Source organism: Myripristis murdjan, chromosome 8 (assembly GCF_902150065.1).
Source record: "Myripristis murdjan chromosome 8, fMyrMur1.1, whole genome shotgun sequence".
Taxonomy (NCBI): Eukaryota; Metazoa; Chordata; class Actinopteri; order Holocentriformes; family Holocentridae; genus Myripristis; species Myripristis murdjan.
This window is the reverse complement of record NC_043987.1, coordinates 24146365-24162178: the sequence shown is the minus strand read 5'-3', so window position 1 is coordinate 24162178 and position 15814 is coordinate 24146365. Positions and strand designations below refer to the sequence as shown.

General features: G+C 45.8%; 1 protein-coding gene across 1 annotated transcript; it reads right to left on the bottom strand.

Moving 5' to 3' along the window:
- Positions 1 to 727: 727 nt before the first annotated feature.
- stk17al (serine/threonine kinase 17a like) lies at positions 728 to 15572 on the bottom strand. The gene is made up of 7 exons (XM_030058737.1): positions 15246 to 15572; positions 10540 to 10752; positions 5241 to 5385; positions 4277 to 4403; positions 4135 to 4183; positions 3623 to 3802; positions 728 to 2588 (listed from the first exon to the last, which is right to left on the bottom strand). Exons 1-7 carry the CDS (start codon positions 15356 to 15358, stop codon positions 2291 to 2293), a joined length of 1125 nt encoding a protein of 374 aa, XP_029914597.1. The 5' UTR covers positions 15359 to 15572; the 3' UTR covers positions 728 to 2290.
- Positions 15573 to 15814: the final 242 nt, after the last annotated feature.

The following is a 15814-nucleotide window of genomic DNA, read 5'->3' as shown; positions in this document are numbered from 1 at the left end:
ATTTAATGTTGTGTTTTGCATTTTTTGATGAACATATGGCAGTCTACGACGTTCAAAACTCTTCTTTTGAACTTCAGCGGTAATCAGTCACTCTCCTTGAACGGAGTAACACCGTGATGGATTCTGTTTGCGTCTGTCATCATTTACCAGCAGGACTGACAAAGTCATCTATTTTCAGCTTGAGGGCAAAAACTGCCAAATGTCCAACAGCATTCTCCTGTCGTGGACATCAGAAATGACTCCAGCAAGTTAGGAAGTTATGTAAACCTCTGCAAATCAGGCAAAACAGTTTCTGAGCTGTTGTTGAGAGACTTGCTGCGAACCACAAGCATCAACCCGCCCGTTAGTGTATTGCTGAGATTGACGGTGAGGTTGGAAGCTGCTGGGAAAAATGTTGTGGCCAACATGCAAGCCTAATTATAATTAGTTAGTGCAATAGAGCTACATGACATTCCAGAATAATCTCTCACAAATGGCATTTTGAATGTAGCCGAACCGCTAATTAAAGTAGCTTTAGTTTGACAAATTACATTATTAGTGTGAAAAATCTGTTTAAGTAGTTTCCCCAAACACATTTTGATTGTGGCTTTAAGCACTAATGCTGCCAGATGTTACATCTTTTGTCATAATTCTTCCCATAAGGCACACACACACACACACACACATACACACACTAAGAAACACAGACAGAGTGAGTTTCATACAAAATGCACATGTATTTTTTCTTATAACACATTTTGCAATGCATGCCATCATTTATTCATTTTAATGTAACGTCCACATGGACAAGTGCAAACCTGCCTGAAATTCATGAGCAGAGAAAAAAAAACAACAAAAAAACAGGAATGAGATTCATGAGTAAAAAGTCAAAACAAGTACAAAAAGAGATTTCTAACATTCATACTTCAGTAATAAAAAAAAATACATAAACAATAGCCAATATTTTTTACAGATTAATCTTACCAATAATACATGATATACATTTCAGTTCAGTTTCTGTTGTTGAGAAATTCTTTTTCCGAGGAGTAATTTCTCTGCTCCCTTGCATCTGAAGGCAACATCACACATCCAACCAGGCTTGACACACAGCGTCACAGACTTCAGCTGATAACGTCCTTATTAAAATTATCATGACAGAATTACACGGATGTTTTCCCGCCCCTCCCGTTCCCTGTTTGTTAGCCTGAGCCTTCCACAACATTTGAAGAGCATGAAGTCGATAGTGGCGTGTTCAAAATGGCAACCACACAAAGATGACAGAAGTACAAGAAATTTGTGCAACTTGTGCAAAAGCAAACAAAGTAAAAATACAAAAAAAAAAAAAAAAAATGCTAAGATACCAACACAAAGTTATGGTTGACTAAGTGGCACTTTGTGGAAAAGGGTGATGTGACAACAGCTGATGGTGAAAAGTGGTTCATATGTACAACGTATTGTGTGACTGAGTCTATTGACGTTTGCTGTGCTTTTTGAGCCTTTGGTTTCTTGCTATTACATTACTTTACAAGTCCAAATAACACAAAAAAAGTGCTCGAGATTGTCGTCAAAACAACAACGCTATGTATATTTAAAACTTGAGCATTGATGTGGCTCTGATGTGGTCGGGTTAAGGAACTGAAGTGGCTTAACAAACACAGATAAATAAACATCTAACAGTGGAACAGTTACATCTGGGCTCCGCGTGGGCGCTCTCCACTACTTTTTGCCGCATTCGACCATTTGTCCAAACCCTTTACTTCCTTCATCACCAACATAACAAAAGGCATCACAGAAGGCAAGTCTGGGTCAGCCCAAGGCTGAGTCAAAACGAGTCCTGATGAGAGCATGACTGAGTGAAGTCATTTCCCCTGGAGGAAAACTGCGTCTCCTCTGCAGCCCAGTTCAAAAGGTGATCTGGGCGAAGACAGGAACCAGAGCGAGTCCAGGGGCATGCTGGGACAAACCAGCTGACATGCAGCCCGGCCCAGGGTCACGTCTCTCGCTGGGTGGGCAGGAGTCCTGGGCCTTCCTCTGCTCCTTCCTTTGTACTCATTCCCGTCACAGTCCTCCCATGCAGCCGCATCCATCAGCACGGGGTGGCAGGTATCATTCAAGCGCACACGGAGCCATCAAACTACACACAGCTCAGCTCACACACATCACAGCTGTGACAGCAGCAGCAGCAAACAGCACGCACACAGCATCCACACAGCATGGCTCTGCATCGGGGCAAAACAAAGCCGGCTCCCAGCGTCCGTTCTGTGGATCAAAGTTCATTCAGTCTCTCTTCTCACACACAGGTTCACGCCGTTCAGCAGATAAGCTCCTGCGGTATCTCGGGTCGTGTGGGGAAGGGCGGCTCGCCGAAGGAGAAGGCATCGCGGCCCGTCTTCAGCTCGCCCTGGCCCGGGTACGTGAGGTACGAGTCGATTAAGTCCAGCTCGGGGGAGGGAGCGGGGCTCTCGGGCTCTGACTCCGACTGGCTCGTCTCGGGTTCGTCCAGAGAGGAGGCCGGCCTTGTGTGGAGGTGGGGGTGCGGGTGGGAGTGAGGATGGGGGAGCGAGTTCAGCCAGGGGTGCTTGAGGCATTCTTCTGCTGTGGCTCTCTTCCTGCACACATAAACACAATAACACCGTGGATGAGTGGAAATTCCCAAATAGTTTACATAACCAGCAGATCACCCGTATCTTCCGATTCGCCCTATCGCTTGTCTCGCAGACGCCGCACATATTCCTTTCCAGTGTTTGGTTAGGAAAAACCACCAACGAGCACTTTTTGCAAGTTTTTTCCCCCTGACTCTCACAGGCTTAGTCAAACACATAGGAATCTTAGCCTTTTTTCCAGCCTGACCACTAATTTGCGACAATTAAACTACACTGACTAGAGACTATGGTCCTGGATGCAAGGAAGAGGCTACTGCCACCTTACATCAACAAATTGCAGGAACAAATTAAGGCTGACTGCACTTCTGAGCTCTTAATCAGACTGGGGCAGGGATGATAAAAAAAAAAATGGCTTGAAAGGACTGCTTTGTTAAGAGATGGTCCCAAGTTGACAGAATGATGAGTTGCATTTGCAGTGAAAAAATGCCACGTATCATTTAATTTAGTATCCTTTAAATCTTATTTTTAAAAGGTAGAACAATTTCCAGTGGGATGAGATCATTTTCCAGGGCTGATCAGCGTGTTTTAAATATTTTCTTAATGCAAGTCATTTCTTGACTCATTTCAAGGTAATGCCACTTGTTTATAGAAAAAAAAATCTGATTTAAGATCACATATGGGACTTTTTGATGACCGGTTAAAATTTACATTGTTGCACTGTGCCTGTTGGTGTTGAGGGTGGTGTCAAAAGGAAGTGATATCAGCCTAAGAAGTCTCGTTCTTTATGAATGTTACAAGTTTGAAGCTACGGTATCATTTTTTTCCTCTTAAAAAGGAAATGATTTCTCATGTAAGTGACGCAAATCGGTTACCACACGCAAGTCATTTTGACACCAGGATGTAACTTCCTGCCAGCCTGAGTCTGAGTTACATCCTTGATATGTGAATCACCGCCGGTTGTTGCCGATGGAAAATCTTCATTCAGCTGAGTTATGATCAGAACATCAGATCGCGGCCTCCGTCGCTGTGCGGAGCCTCACCTGGGGTTCTTGAGGAGCAGGGACTTGATGAAGTCGACGGCTAGCGAGGAGACGCCCTCGAAGACGTCCTGCGAGTAGTCCACGTTGACCTGGGAGATGTTGAGGAACGTCTCCTGCTTGTCGTCGCCGAGGAACGGAGACTCGCCGGTCAGCATGACGTAGGTCAGGACCCCGATACTCCTGGCAGAGGGAGAGGAAGAAGAGAACGGATGAGTCAAGCTGAATGATTACAAAATGTGCTTTGCGACACGCTACAGCATAACTTAGTTGGCTGTCTTCCACCGCGCCGGTCTGGATTATAATTAACCATGTGCAGAAAAAGTGTGACACACAGAGGATTTTGTGGTCAAAGGGTTTTAAGAAAAAGCTCTCTTATGCACATGTTGGGGAGGTGAGGTCACTGTCTTGAATATGTCTTAATTCCCAGAAGTCATGCACAGGCTGTTAGGACTGTGTCTGGATACAGAACTCATAAAAAAAAAAAAAAAAAAAAAAAAACCTCACAGACTTACCACATGTCCGTCGCAGTGCTGAGGGGCTCATAGTTCAGGATCTCTGGAGCTGGAATAGACACAAATACCTCCAGTTGGTCACGATAAATAACATCATGATATCAGCTGATTCCTCGGATTTAAGAGCTGGATATGAACTCACCGACATAATCCGGGGTCCCCACGATCTCCCTGACCTCTGTGACCTTGTCCATGCGTCTGGACAGGCCAAAGTCCACGATACGAATGTCGCCCAGAGGTTTGGCGCTGGTCAGCAAGATGTTTTGCGGCTGGGGAGAGGACACACACACACACACACACACAGATTAGACAGAGGCATGTTACATAACGGCTAATGATTATTCAGCGAGACAGAGCATACAGTACAGTGAACTCCATGTCAGTGTGAATGAGTCAAATTATCTGGAGTAAAATAGTCCCAAGAGGATTTGGGTTCTGGTTACATCAATCCACATACGAGTGTTTTTCTCAGTGCCCAGATCATCCACTAAGCCCATTAGATGAGGCCGAAAACGGGTAGGATGTCTCTGCCAACCCCCTTAGATGGCTCTCTAGTTAGTGTGTGTAAAACTCAGCGGTATGTGTACAGCAGAGCCTAATCCCGGGTCAGGCTGGCCGAGTGCCAGAGCTACCTGGAACATCAAGAGAAGGCAAGGCCAGCGCTACTATTTCCAGGATTAGGATTAAATCCTCTCAAACACTGCGCTCTGGGGGCAGAGAGAGACCTCGCACTACACCAACACACATCTGTGAAGAGCGTGCACACACCAAAGCAGTGTTTTACTCATCATTACCACCAATTAGACTGATCTCTTTGGTGCATGCTGCTTGTGGCTTTTACTCTGCCCCCCTTTTCAGTTTTATAAGACGTCTCAATGTACAAAAAGAAGCCACACACTTCTAGGAGCGGAGAATAGAGGGGAAACCCATACAGTGAGAAAAAGCGCCTCGTTACCCTCGGGCCCATAAAAGAAACACGATAACTCAGTCAGTGGGGTTCTTTTACAGGCTAGTATTATTTCAGCCCCAGGTGAAAAGGGCGGTGACACACTGCGGCTTTGGTTGCGTAAGAGGAATGATGCCTCTCTAAGGTGAGCGCTGCTTACTTTTAGATCCAGATGGACCACATTGTTCCGGTGAAGGCAGGAGACACCGGTCAGGATCTGCCTGGCCAGCCTGATCACGTCCTTCTCCGTGAACGCCTCGTCGTTGTCGGCGACGCACTGGTTGAAGATTTCTCCGCCCGCCGCGCTGCAGGACAAGCACAGAAAAGAAAACGCGAGAAAACAAAAAAGGGTTAGATGGGTAGAAAAGGGCAGTGCACTGATAACAGCATTCTAGCGGGGCTTTAGCTTGGCTTACTTCCATTTTTTGATTATTGATTTCACTTGTCATCATAGGTTGTGCAAAAAAAAAAAAAAATGTGCGGCTACTCCCTTCCTCTCAATAGGAAGTCTACAATTTTATCGCACAATCAGAAAGACTGTAATTTCCACTTTCTTTAAAATTGCATAACACCACGTCTCCAGATTAGTGTACTTTGGCTGAAAGGAACAAAGTCCGTCCGTCCACATCCACATCCACATATTCAGCATGTGACTCCAACATAAATCTTAAATATTAGGTACTCCGCCTGTTTTAGTGCCTTCCCGGTCCCAGGATTATGACTGGAGATAAGAGTGGTTATATCAGTGTGCAGCAGCTCCAGATAAGGCCCTATGCAGCCTGATGTATTTCGGGTCAGATAACTAAATCAAATCACAGGAAACAGGAGGACAAATTGGTGAACTTATCAAAGCCGGGACCCTTTCCTAGAATAGAGAGTCAATGTACCTAAATCACAAGAGAACGCGGGCAGTGGATGTACTCAAATACCTGCAAGTACAAGGACATCTTAAAAAAAACTGATTTCTACGATCTCAACATTCACTCCCAACCATTTTCCTGGGAAGAGTTTGACATGTGAGAGGGCTAATTATAAAAATCAGTGGTGACTTTTCATCTTTTTTTTGCGGACGGCGCGGTTAGATTCTTGTCTGACTCGTCTTGCTGCGCTTGTAAACCGATGTAAAACGAACTGGCGACATGGTGGATTTTCGTTGGACGCTCCGTCCGTCAGATCAGTGCCTGAAGCTGACAGTTCACCCAAAAAGTAGAACCATGTGTGGGGGGATTTAAGACGGCGCACATGCTTTATATCTTCAGAGGAAATTCTGGGACCAGACCCTGGTCATGTCCGTTACATAACCAGCACCACCCAATCCCCCCGTTAGCCGCACAACTCTGCACTCCTCACCGCCCTCAGCTGTGAAAATAGCGCTGATGTTTTTCTGGATTTTGAGGGATATCCGTCACTGGTCCACATAAGCTTTGTTGCTCGCAGCACCAAATACTTCTTGTTGACCTGACACCCACCCCTCTTGTTGCAAATATGCTCGATCCCACCTAAAACTCCCCCCCCGAGGAGCTGAATAGCACTGAAGGTGGACTATGAAACCCTGCACTCAATCTGTCAGCAATGGTCCGCACATGTATGCCAAATGCATGCGAGCCTGGTGTTAGTGTTTTGATTTGGAGGAGGAAATGAGAGACAGGAGTGTGGTTTGAAGGATGCCTTTGATGCAAGTGTTGAAAACTATGTGATCGGGAACAAAAAAAAAAAAAAAAAAGTTCAAGATTGATGCTCTTCATTGAGCTGCAACACATGTTGGAAGTTCATATCAGCTTGAATCCATCAACGTAGCCACTGACCCGACTGCACAAGTGCTCACCTGTCTGAACAATTAAGCGCTGGAAATGATTCATGTTTTAATAGCAGTAAGTAGGAAGCCAGGCAGGATTTATATTCTTGATAAAGGCCATCTTGTTTGAATTCAACAGACTGAAAACAATCTAGCCAGGCACTTAAGAATGATTTGATACTTCCTCGAAGTCTAAATATTGTCTCTGCTCTCTCCCTTGTACTAAAGGGCTTAATGCACTCACTATTTCGGTGTGTAGGCAGACTCCCCCCCCCCGCCTTCCCCGCCGCAGAGTTTCACATGAATAAACCCACTACAGCCACACAACACGAGGAACGGCGCCGAATAGCTACACGGCCATTTGAAGACAAGAGTCGATAAAGAATGAAGTCTTAAAACTACGAATTAGAGGACATTAAATGGACGAGAAAGTATTAATCCATGCCAAACTTTTTTTTTTTTTTTTTTTTTTTTTTTTTAGTTCTACATTAATAGCCACTGGGTCAAAGGCCTTCTTGGCAGAATACCAGGATGGGTGCTTATTGACGTCACCTCAAAACACATTATCAACCACTTCCCACAGGCTTACCCCGTCTGTTGGCAGCGTTTGCTCTTTGGAGAGCACTTACACCGACTTCTGTGAAGTCATTAGGACTCTTGGGCTCATGTTCCACTCGAGGAGATATTGAATTTGAAATACGCATTCAACATGGCAACGGTGTCTAAACAGAAGTGATTTGAAAATAGAAACTTGCGCAATATTTTTGTCAAGAAGTTGAAAAAGCATTTGGTTCCAAAAGTGCTCCGCAAGCTTGGGGAAATTGTGTGACCAAATAAAACTCTTACAGTGTGTGGGATTTTTTTTTTTTTTTTTTTTTTTTTTTGGAACGGAGGCCACTTGGAGTGTGGTAAAGCCGCATGTTAAGCAATAAATTAGGAAAAGCAAGAAAAGTGGTAGGAGAGGGCGAATGGCATGAATGAGGCGACCTGGAGAGGAGAGTTCAATGGGATACATAATGCTGCACTTCAGGGCGGATGATCGCAGACTCAGAGATGACGCCAAATTATTTTCAGCTCGAAAGAGGCTGAGAACGGATCAGAGTAAGTGCGGTGAAAGATCAACTCGGATCAGGCGGCACATCTGTAGCTTTAACCGCCTGGCAAAGCGACGTCTGGGTCTGGCTGCGGGTCCAAAGTTTTGTGACGGCTTAGGGGTTTGGACTCCTTTATCTCCACGTCGCTCAGGTCACAAGTTCAAATGTTTTCAAAACACGCATGTACCGTCACCGTGTATTATCTAAAAACAGGCAAACAAATGCAAAGTCAGGCTTGAATGGAAACATGTCTAGACATAAATAGTGACCTGATGTTCAACCTCAGCCTTGTGTCAGGCTGAACGGGTTCATGTTCACATAACACACTCTTCTTTTCAACTTAAAGTGATAGCTGACTTGTGATAGTGATAGTAAATGGCAACTACCACACATGGGCTATTTAAGCACTAACACACAGATATGAGTAACCAATTAATATTTTTGGCTGGTATAGGGGGGTGGAGGAGTCATGGCTATGCTTATTCATAGTTAACATCATGATGACTGTGCCTGACAAAAAAAAAAAAAAAAAGCTGGTTGTTTTATGAGATGGTCAAAAAGAGGCGAGCTGCAGAGGTGATGCAGGCTCACTTCTCGTCAGCGCGGCCTTCTCTCAAACTAGTCATTATCTTGGTGTTTCTGTGGTACTGACGCAAACTGGAGCTACACTTTCAGAGATGATTAGAATTCAACTTCTCGCTTCTACTGCACTGACATTACCAAGGATGTGGTTGTGGCTATGAGTCGTGTGTGTGTGTATGTGTGTGTCTGTGTGTGCATACTTTATGCCAGTGTGGTGGTGTGCTACTTTTGGGAGCCTCGCTTGCGACTTACATTTAAACCCACAGGAAATGGAAAATGATTCTCTCTGGTTTGCAATATTTAAAACCCATGCTGAAGTCAGGCAGTTTGGAGATGCAGCTCCTCACCAGTCTCCAGGTTTCGCTATGAGTGCTGCTGCCATTTTTTTTTTTTAATACGTATATGCTGCACATCATTTACAGAGAACTGGCGCAGAGCAATTCTCTGCGAGCTATGGCAAAGATGGAAATTTAATAATAGAGTTCAGCTAGTGCAAAAAACACAGCCCATGCACGTGCACACGGCTTGCTGCCTGATTATACACTGGAAAGCTCCCAGCGCGGCTCCATTTGGCAGCCAGTGAGGAGCTGTGGACCAGTGCCGGCTGACCTCCTGCTACGTTTTCTCTGCAGGCATGCAGAGGTGAGCTGTGGTGCTACATCCTCTTTCACACTTCAGTCAGAGGTCAAACACAGGCCCCCCAACAGAGAGCCTTTTGTTCTACGGTAGCACTCCTCGTCTGGAATGAGGACAACTAGCGAGGACCGGGAAGGGGTGGGGGTGGGTGGCCTTCCTGCCTGCAGAGTGGGCAGTTCAGGACCAGGGTCAGAAGAAGACATGGTCCAAGAATAATTACCCTGTTTTATCTCTCTGTAATGAGGCGAGGGAGGTAATTAAGATGCGAACTGGCCTTCCCAAATCCCTGTTAGAGGTCATCATTGGAGCAGTCAGACAGGACATGTGAGGGACATGGATCATGTCATTTGACACCCAAACAGACCAGACTGAAGGCAGACTTTCCTGGGTCAGTGAGTGAGGACCCACACTCAGCTGGTGACCTGGCCACCTGTGTGTTGGGAGCACTGAGCAAAATGTAAATCAACTTTGCACGGTGTGTCTAAAAACATGAGAGCAGTTCTACATCAGGATTTAAAGGACAGTTTCTCATAGTCAAGCAACAGGGTGTTGTGCTACAATGAGTAGATCACAAAACCACAGGCGAGAGAATTTCCTTATAAGGCGAGGGTTCATGCGGCAATAGTGTAAGCCTATGCATTTCACACACGTGTGTGTTGTCACTTCTTCGGTCTGAGGTGAAAAACTCTTGAGTGACATGCAGCTGTATCCTGAAGCGAACAGCATGCAACTCTGAGGCAGGAAGTGTAGGTGTTTTTTTTCATAGACCAAATAGACGTATTCAAAAGCTGACATTTCTCAAGAATACACCGCAGCACCAACATTCCTGTCATTCAAGATGCTGTCTGCACAAAATGTTACGTGTGTGTGTGTGTTTTTTTTTTTTTTTTTTGTCAGACTGATTTCTCAAACGTCAGTGCCTTTTCGAAGTACAAATCAGTATGTTGGGGAGCTCTGTGCACGTCAGTTTGGTGAAATCAAAGCCGCTGAATTTTCTCCGAAACAGAAACTGAAGTGATGGAAACGTTTTTTTGGCAAACAACGGCCAATGGGTTTTCATTTCCCTAATGATCGAGCGAACCTTATCGTCTCATCCCAGTTTTCCTGGAATGGATGCATTGTGGTGGAGCATCAACAAGTGAGGAAACTTAAAAAGCCATTAAGGTTATCACAATCAACTTCATCTGCTAACAGCGTCTGCCCAAGCCTGGGTGTGTGCAAGAAGGTCTGCACACAAACAAGCTTGGGAGCAACAGACGGGCACATGACTGCAGGATGTTCGAAACGTGATGTCGATTCATAATGTGTCACGAATCTTGGCTTTGTTTCCATGAAGTCTACTGTCAACTTACCACTCTAGAACAAGGATGATTTCAGAGCTGGTCTCATAGACTTCATGCAGCGCCACCACGTAGGGGTTCGCCTTGGCTGACTCCAGTACAGCAATCTCATTTATGATGTCCATGCGACAGTCCTCGCCCTTCCGACGCTTTCGCAGGAACTTGGCAGCGTGCTCCTTCCCTGTTGCCTTCTCGATGCACTTCTTCACCACTGCAAACTTTCCCCTGGGAACCGAAGCGGGAAGAGAGAGCAAGAGAGAGAGAGAGAGAGAAAGAGAAAGAGAGAGTGATTAGTGAGGAGACTGAATAATCACAACCACAGCACGGCCTTTTCAAATGTTTAGCCAGGGATGCTTCTGTTCTCTTTAGCGGTGCACAACAGTAGATCAAATTCAGGCCATTTAGATTGCGGTAAAAGGAGGCTAAAATTAGTGGAGGTTACCATAACAGTTAAACTGCCACAAAGGGAAACCTAGATTACAGTGAAAGACAATTTGGAAAAAAAAAAAAAAAAAAAAAAAAAAACTCTAAGGGACCACAAGTGCAACACTGTAGGCGAGGTTACAGAACACACAAAACAAAGAAAGTCAAGAGGCATCATTTGAATATACAAACACTGCGGTATAGACGACTGATAAGCTCGGCTTAACAGACGTCATTAGACGGTTGAGAGAGATTTGTCTGAACCGCCCTCTCTCTCTCTCTCTCCATCCTCCTCTCAGCCTCAGAAAGGTCTGACAGGCAGGAGATAAGCCTGACAGTTTGGGCAAGAGCTGCTAAACAGTGGGAAGGGACCTGATAAGGCTGATGCTATTTCACAGGTCAAGCAAACAGAAGCCACAAGACACAGCAGCTGGGTTTGGTTTATATCGCAGGCATCCCTCCCTTTGGAATATGTGAGATTAAAAAAAAAAAAACACACATAAAAAGAACAATAGGACAACAATCACTTAACAACTTCATCTCTAGAATTCGTTTTACTGCATGTACATTGACGGATGCATAAGAGGTGTCAGGGGTCAGCCATGGGTGTGGGCAGGATGTCCGATGTGTGTAGAATCGCCTCTGTGTGTCGAGCCCCGGCACAATCGCCAGCCGTCCCTCCCACGCTGATAATGAGGCCTTGTCCGCTTCCCTTTCTTCCAGCTGACAGCAGAAGGGACAAATGGAATGCTGTTGACGCCTCTGCCCAGACCCTCGGCCAGACCCCGCTTCCCCTTTTGACAGTCGTACAAAGGCCTGCACAGGCTGACCAGCCGGCTACCACAACAGCCCTCAGACCAGGACCACCCACCTGACCGGAGCTGGATGGGCCAAGCAGGGGGTCGCTGCAGCTTCAGCCAGGTTGGAGCCTTAGCAGCAGGCTCCCCCCTTCCCTACAAATGGAAACCTCAAGTGACCACAGTCCATCAGCATCTTGGACTTACATCGCTGTGTTTTTGCTAAACTACACGACATGTGAGGGTATAAGACACTTAATCAAGGGACACTGAATACAGGTAGTGATATGATGACAGTCCCATAGTTCCATTGTTGAAAGCAGGATATGAACTGGGCACAATCTGAATGAGGTGGCCGAAACTGAAAGGTCCGCTCAGCATGGTGCCAGGCATTTTCCCACACAGCTTTACTCTGGGACCAGTGTGCTGTGGACCGAAACCAGCTTCTGTTCTGGCCAAAGGCTGGTTCTGTTGGCCACCTCCCCAGCCCCGCGAGGCCCGATCCTCCTCTCTCTGGTTCCCAGTCACACAGAATGGCGACACCTCATTGTTCCCAATGAAAAGGCAAAACCCGTCAGAGCCTTTTCTTCTTTAATTAGCCAAGTTCAGAGCAGCTCACTGTAGGCTGGGAACTACATATGGACTGAAAAGACATGACCGCTGGCCATGGAAAGGAGCAACAGGAGGCCTTTTCAAAGGCTGACAAGCAGGTCAGAGGTTACTAAACATGGCCATCTACCAGCCTGCTGTGTTCACACCCTGCCATGTTACCAGGCTGGGGCAAACAAACCCTCTTGGCTATACAGTTAGAAAAATCGAATGTGCTGTGATTCAATGTTTTGCACCTAGGAGATGTTGTTTGCATTTTTGCATTAAAAACACAAAGCTGGCTCTGTTACAGTAAAAAGAAATCACAGACCAAACTCAGACTACCACTAATAAGTGCTTTCTCAAACATCCTGTCTGAATGTGCAGACGCAATTATGCACATCAAACAGCTAATTTGCAGGGTGAGCAACTGTCAATCTTGGTAAAACGGGCTTGCAACTGGTGTCTCACAACTCTTGAGAATGCCTGCAAAATGAAAAATAATTTGTCTCTTCAGCTTTTCCGATGATGATAATCTCACCGAGTAGCTGGTTTTCCTGGGGAGTCTGGGTTTTATCTTACTCAGAGGCGGGCTGACTCATGTGTAAAGCGCAATGAGAAATGACAGCCGTCACAGCCCTCATTTGCCTTCTTCACAGACACACACACACACGCACAGAGGTTCCTCTTTCTGCCCAGCCTGACCGCTTATTTGTAATTCACACATCTGCATGGGACTACTGCTCAAATCCAAAACACAACAGTGTTTAGGTCTTTAAAAAAAAAAAAAAAAAAAGAGGCCAAAGGGTCACAAACTGCATATTTATGACCCTTTGGTGTCAAGACCCACAGAGCAAGTTAAAACGTTTGCAAAGGCCTTGCAATCTCCATGCCAAAATCAATACACTCTGAAGCTTGCCGGTAAGTGCATATGGCTGATATAAACTAGGACAGGCCACATGAGCTGTTTGGAGAACCGTCAGAGGTACCAACTCCAGGAAGAACTCAACTCATCCAGCTACAACGTGTAACACAACCAGCATCCAGATGGCATAGCGGCTCCATACATTGCTGTTTTTAATGCGATTATGACTCTTGATCTCAGGATGTCGTTGGGTCGAAGTCATGGGAAGAGCAGGGAAGGAGAACGGGGGCGTTGTGGTGGGGGGGGTTTAGAAGCTGCTGTGGTCCACTCTTCACAGCCAGCTCTCGGCCAAACCCCCATAGGTCCTGGCTGCTGTCCCAGGATGTCCCATGGTGTCTGACAAGGAAAACTGACTGCTACCAACAACAGACTCTTTATTTAGCCTCTTCCACACGCTCCAGAAGAGCAGGCTCCCTGTAAAAAGTCGAGTTATAGGGACAGATGCAGAATTGGCACAAGCACTAATTGAACAGCTGTTGCCGACAGCAACTCCTTATCTTGACTGAACATGGTTTGGGGGAAATTACTGCCTGGGAGCCGGAGCCCATTGGGGATTTCCCCTATTCAATACTACTGGAATGTGCACTTCAGTGTCTGGGTTCAAAATGCATTGTGGGTCACACTTGCTGATCTGCGGAAAGCATCGGGGAGTTTGGCTGGGGGCGGGGGGAGAGGTGACTGATGGGGATTGGCATTTTACCTCCCACAGCACCTGCGCAGGTTTCTCCACAGATAAGTCCATGCTGGCAGCCACCATGTCTGCCATCCAACCATAGAAGTGAATGGAAGCGGTGTGTGTGTATGTGTGTGTTTACATCAAGAAAGGAAAAGCTGACAAAAAGAAATGTTAAACCTAGTCAGCCATCAATCTTACTGCATATTTTATCCCTGTGAAATCTCATTTTTTATGCTACGGCTCCGGATCCAGTATTAATGCTGACTCATGACATTGGAATAATTCTCACCAAGGACACCAAATGCACCGGGACCTGCCGACCCACACAAATGGCCTTTGGCTCCAACAACCTCAGCGGCTCTAGCTGCTTTCCAAAAACCAAGAGAACAATAAACAAGCTGTCTCCTTCTCAGCAATCATAACTGCGCTCACTTCAGATGGACATGGATGCCAGACATACAGAGAGGAGAGCGCTGTGACACAGATGGCACATATAACTTATACTTCATCTTGAGATTAACAAACATTTTACTTTTATAATCCCTCCTCCTTTCACAAAACCCAATTCTTGTCCTGTATTGACATCGATGAGGAGAGACATTTAACCAGTATGAGGGGCTGCTTGCAGATCTTGAATTCCCTTACAACAAACAATGGATATGCCTTGGCGGAGGCTATGCTTAGTTAAGAGGTATTAATATAAAAGGCAATCATTTCTCTGCCTGGAATTATGATGCATTCCACGAGCAACTGGCCAAAAAAGTACTCAGTGTGCCTCACATTCCCTTGAAAATAATCTTTCCTGCTCCAGTGTAACTAATGTTGTAATATTAAAATATGCCAATTTGAATTTGGAAGTGTCCTCTCTAAGGTGTGCTGCCCACATTTTAAATAAATCTACTTGACGTGTAATTGATTCATTAAAAAAATTGATTCATTAAAAAAAAAAAAAGGAAGTGTCAGATTATTCAGAGTTGACAGCAACTTTCAGTCAGGACGCACAAAAGCGCGTGTGCGTCCCGCGTCTCCAGCAGCGGCTCAGCAGGATTAGAAATGTTCAGTTACACACTCCGAGAGAAAATCCAACTCAACGTGATTACCGGATTAACGCAAACAAACAATAACAAAACACAACAGCGGGACATTGTTGCACATTGCACACAGACTTTCAGGTCTTCCATGCAACGTGCACGCACACTCTCTCTCTCTGTCTGTCTCTCTCTCTCTCTCACACACACACACACACACACACACACACACACACACACACACACACACATATACACACACACTAGTTTCCATCACCTACCTGCCGAGTTCTCTGCCGACCAGCTCGTAATTGGCGGTGAACGGCTCGGTTCTTATTCTGGTGTGGATTTTGGTCACCATCCCGTTCTTGCTCATCTTTGCTGAGTCGAGCATTGCAGTCGCGCTTTAAGTAAAACAACAGTCTTCCACTCGCAAAATAATAACAATAATAATAATAAATAAATAAAGTCGATCTGTTGACGAGATCAAGTAAATACTCGCATCATAAGACGTGTCAAACCAGTGGAAGGTGTGATAAAATCCTCGGTAAGGAGAACGGCTCCGGACACGCGTGAAGACACCCTGCGGGAGCTGCTCTGTCACTCAGTGCGCTCAATCGGTTTGAACGCTACTACACATTCCTGACAATAAACTCCTGCTCAGGGCCAGCCCTCCCCACTGACGCTGGGCGGGTGGAAGCCAATGGCAAGTTTCTGTTATCGAGAGAGAGAGAGAGAGAGAGAGAGAGAGAGAGAGAGAGAGAGAGAGAGAGAGAGAGAGGCAGGACGGGACTGCCAAGGTAAGGTCTACAGGTCGGATGCACCTCTCTCTTAGAAATGAACTGTGTGA